The following is a 2515-nucleotide window of genomic DNA, read 5'->3' as shown; positions in this document are numbered from 1 at the left end:
AGCATAAAGTAGGTTTGAGAAACGGAACGAGCTCTACACTTCATGTTTTGCACTAGCCACTCATGCAAACGGTACACACACTCTGATTACAGTATAACCAGTAGGGTCACTCGCTCTTTTGTTTCACGTTCACGCTGATCCGTACTGCGCTTCCGACATTTTTATAATCACCAATCACAGGATTTTTGTACGTGCGTTAGTGCAAAGTCGGTGTGACATTGAGAAATTCGCAGTGTTGACGAATAACTCGTAAATACATTTATATGTTGGAGCAAGTAATTATTATACATTAATTACTTTTATTAAAACAATTCTTTTTCATAGACCACTTCCTTTACGGTAAATAATGTATGCCAGTTCGTATGCGCCTTTTCTGGATACAATCTGGATACAATTTTGTGCTATAGTCTAGTCCCGTGCGATGCTCTTGTACATACCTATCGAATCTCATATTGATACATCTTTAATAAGTAATATTGGAATTATTTAATTTTTTGTCTAAGGATTACGACTGACATTTGATAATAGATACCTGTGCGTATTTGTGCTCAGCTAATAGCATCAAAATATAACACAGAGCCATCGCTGTAGTATCATGACCCTATAATTATATATGTATATCAATATGTAATATTACATAATGTGTCCCATATACCACATAATATTTTAAAAAACTTCCAAGCGAAATTATAAATATACCTCAAACATAAACGTATCGACTTCCTCTCTGATGTCTAACTCCGTTAGAAGACCTTCGCAGGATGCCGCTATTAGAAGATCCAACATTGCAAGCCGCTTCTTTCGTACTAAATCGAAATATGTAAACATGTCAATTTAATAGTCCAGTCCTTTTATGACGTTTTTATGACACAATATTATCTACATTGAATTTAAACTATATGTATATATTTATATTTTAATCTACATGATTTTAATATAAAAATACATATACAATATGTATACATTACATACTTCCTATCCGTTCTGTGTCAGCACTCTTTGTTGATGTGTTGTTATCTAAGTTTTTCAAGTATTGACCATTAGTGCAATCATGATAAAGTTTCCTTTCAGCAATAATCTGTATAAATACAATATTAGTGTTTTTTCTATAATTTATGTGAAAGCATTAACAAGATGTTGTCAACATTCATAAATTAACTGATAATTTTTTAATACAATATTCATTGACTTTTTATTGCAACTTTTTGAAGTAAACAATGTTTTAATATATCATTAAGAAGCAGTTTCACATACTCGTTCAGTAAATCCATGTAATGTTTTCAGAATCCTCCTCTGTTCTCTACCTTTTTGCGTTAACAAGAATATCCATTTGTTGTGCAACCACTGTCTCAGTAATCTGAACCATAAATAATAAATAACATATATACTATTATACTTTGGAAAGATTATAGTTCTATTTTTAAATCTTCCTTTTATTTTTCTACAAATTTATATTATACAATAAACATTATACTTTCTGTACCTATTTAGAATTATATTAAAGGTGATGCATATTTACTTTTAATTGCACCTTGTTTTTCATAATACTTTACAACTGAAAAGCTTTAAGCAATCATTTTTAAGGACACTTTTCTTTAAAAATTAAACAATCATTTTTAAAGGAACAATTTTGCAAATTACATGTAAGAATTAACATTTCTAATTATGATAAACATGTTTTTGATGTAGTATAATTATTTATTCTGGATATATAATATTGTAATTACATAATATTGTAATTAATATGCGATGATTTTAACATATTTAATTAATTATGCAATTAATTTCGTTATAAAATTATTATACATATAAAATTAATTTGTATCTTAAGAGAGATTTACAGTTACTTGTTATATCTATAAAGTACCTATAAATAAAAAGTTCACCCATCTTATGTACCGCTTCTCGATATTGCTGCTGAAACGCACCTAGGCTTTGTAAAGAAGTACCCATGGCAGTTTCTGCAAACACGTATGCAAAATTATTATGAAATATTATGAATATTATCATGTACACGCATAAATGCCGTCCCTATTTGTATGAGACGCACACACACAAACAAGCGGATGACTAATCCGATCATCAGACGATCGCGGCGCGACTTTCGGATTGGTCGTTCGCTTGTTTGTTGTAGAAAAAAGGCTTTAGACAAAAGTTGTTTGTTTTGGGGACATATAATTGCGATGTAATTAATGTTGTAGATGTCATTTTGAAGATATTTTAAAGGTGACTAACTTCTCATATGGAACTTGATTTTCTCTTACAATTAGACGAAAGTCGTATCTTCTCGGGACGTTTTCACACACTATAATGAAATATTGTTTTATTATTATAGTACTTTCCGAATTATTAGGCTTGAAGTTTACAGTACCGCCGGCATTAGCATTATTTAAGAGGATGCTAAAGCCGTCTGTTTTATCGACATTATTGTTTAGAACTAATCTTTTAATTGGCTTTATAGAAATGCAAAATTCTTATACGGAATTAAAGTACGCAGCAAAATCTACACTATGCT

At 30.2% G+C, this 2515-nt stretch overlaps 1 protein-coding gene across 1 annotated transcript; it reads right to left on the bottom strand.

The window, feature by feature from the left end:
* Positions 1-279: 279 nt before the first annotated feature.
* LOC105556130 (cytochrome P450 4C1-like) lies at positions 280-1984 on the bottom strand. Its single transcript, XM_012003201.1, has 6 exons — positions 1868-1984; positions 1255-1357; positions 973-1078; positions 700-806; positions 533-601; positions 280-437 (listed from the first exon to the last, which is right to left on the bottom strand). Exons 1-6 carry the CDS (start codon positions 1951-1953, stop codon positions 402-404), a joined length of 507 nt encoding a protein of 168 aa, XP_011858591.1. The 5' UTR covers positions 1954-1984; the 3' UTR covers positions 280-401.
* Positions 1985-2515: the final 531 nt, after the last annotated feature.

The sequence above is a fragment of the Vollenhovia emeryi genome, unplaced genomic scaffold, assembly GCF_000949405.1.
Source record: "Vollenhovia emeryi isolate VEMERY1.0 unplaced genomic scaffold, V.emery_V1.0 DF940311.1, whole genome shotgun sequence".
Classification (NCBI taxonomy): Eukaryota; Metazoa; Arthropoda; class Insecta; order Hymenoptera; family Formicidae; genus Vollenhovia; species Vollenhovia emeryi.
The sequence above is the reverse complement of the archived record's forward strand: the minus strand, read 5'-3'. Positions and strand labels throughout refer to the sequence as shown.

What these genes read in the sequence shown, in the direction of transcription:
- LOC105556130 (XM_012003201.1), bottom strand. Translation starts at nt 1,953, where the DNA reads ATGGGTACTTCTTTACAAAGCCTAGGTGCGTTTCAGCAGCAATATCGA. An exon ending in TACATGGATTTACTGAACGA is followed by an intron (nt 1,079 to 1,254) that starts GTATGTGAAACT and finishes GTATTTATACAG; the next exon opens with ATTATTGCTGAAAGGAAACT. An exon ending in TCGATACGTTTATGTTTGAG is followed by an intron (nt 602 to 699) that starts GTATATTTATAA and finishes ATATAATTATAG; the next exon opens with GGTCATGATACTACAGCGAT.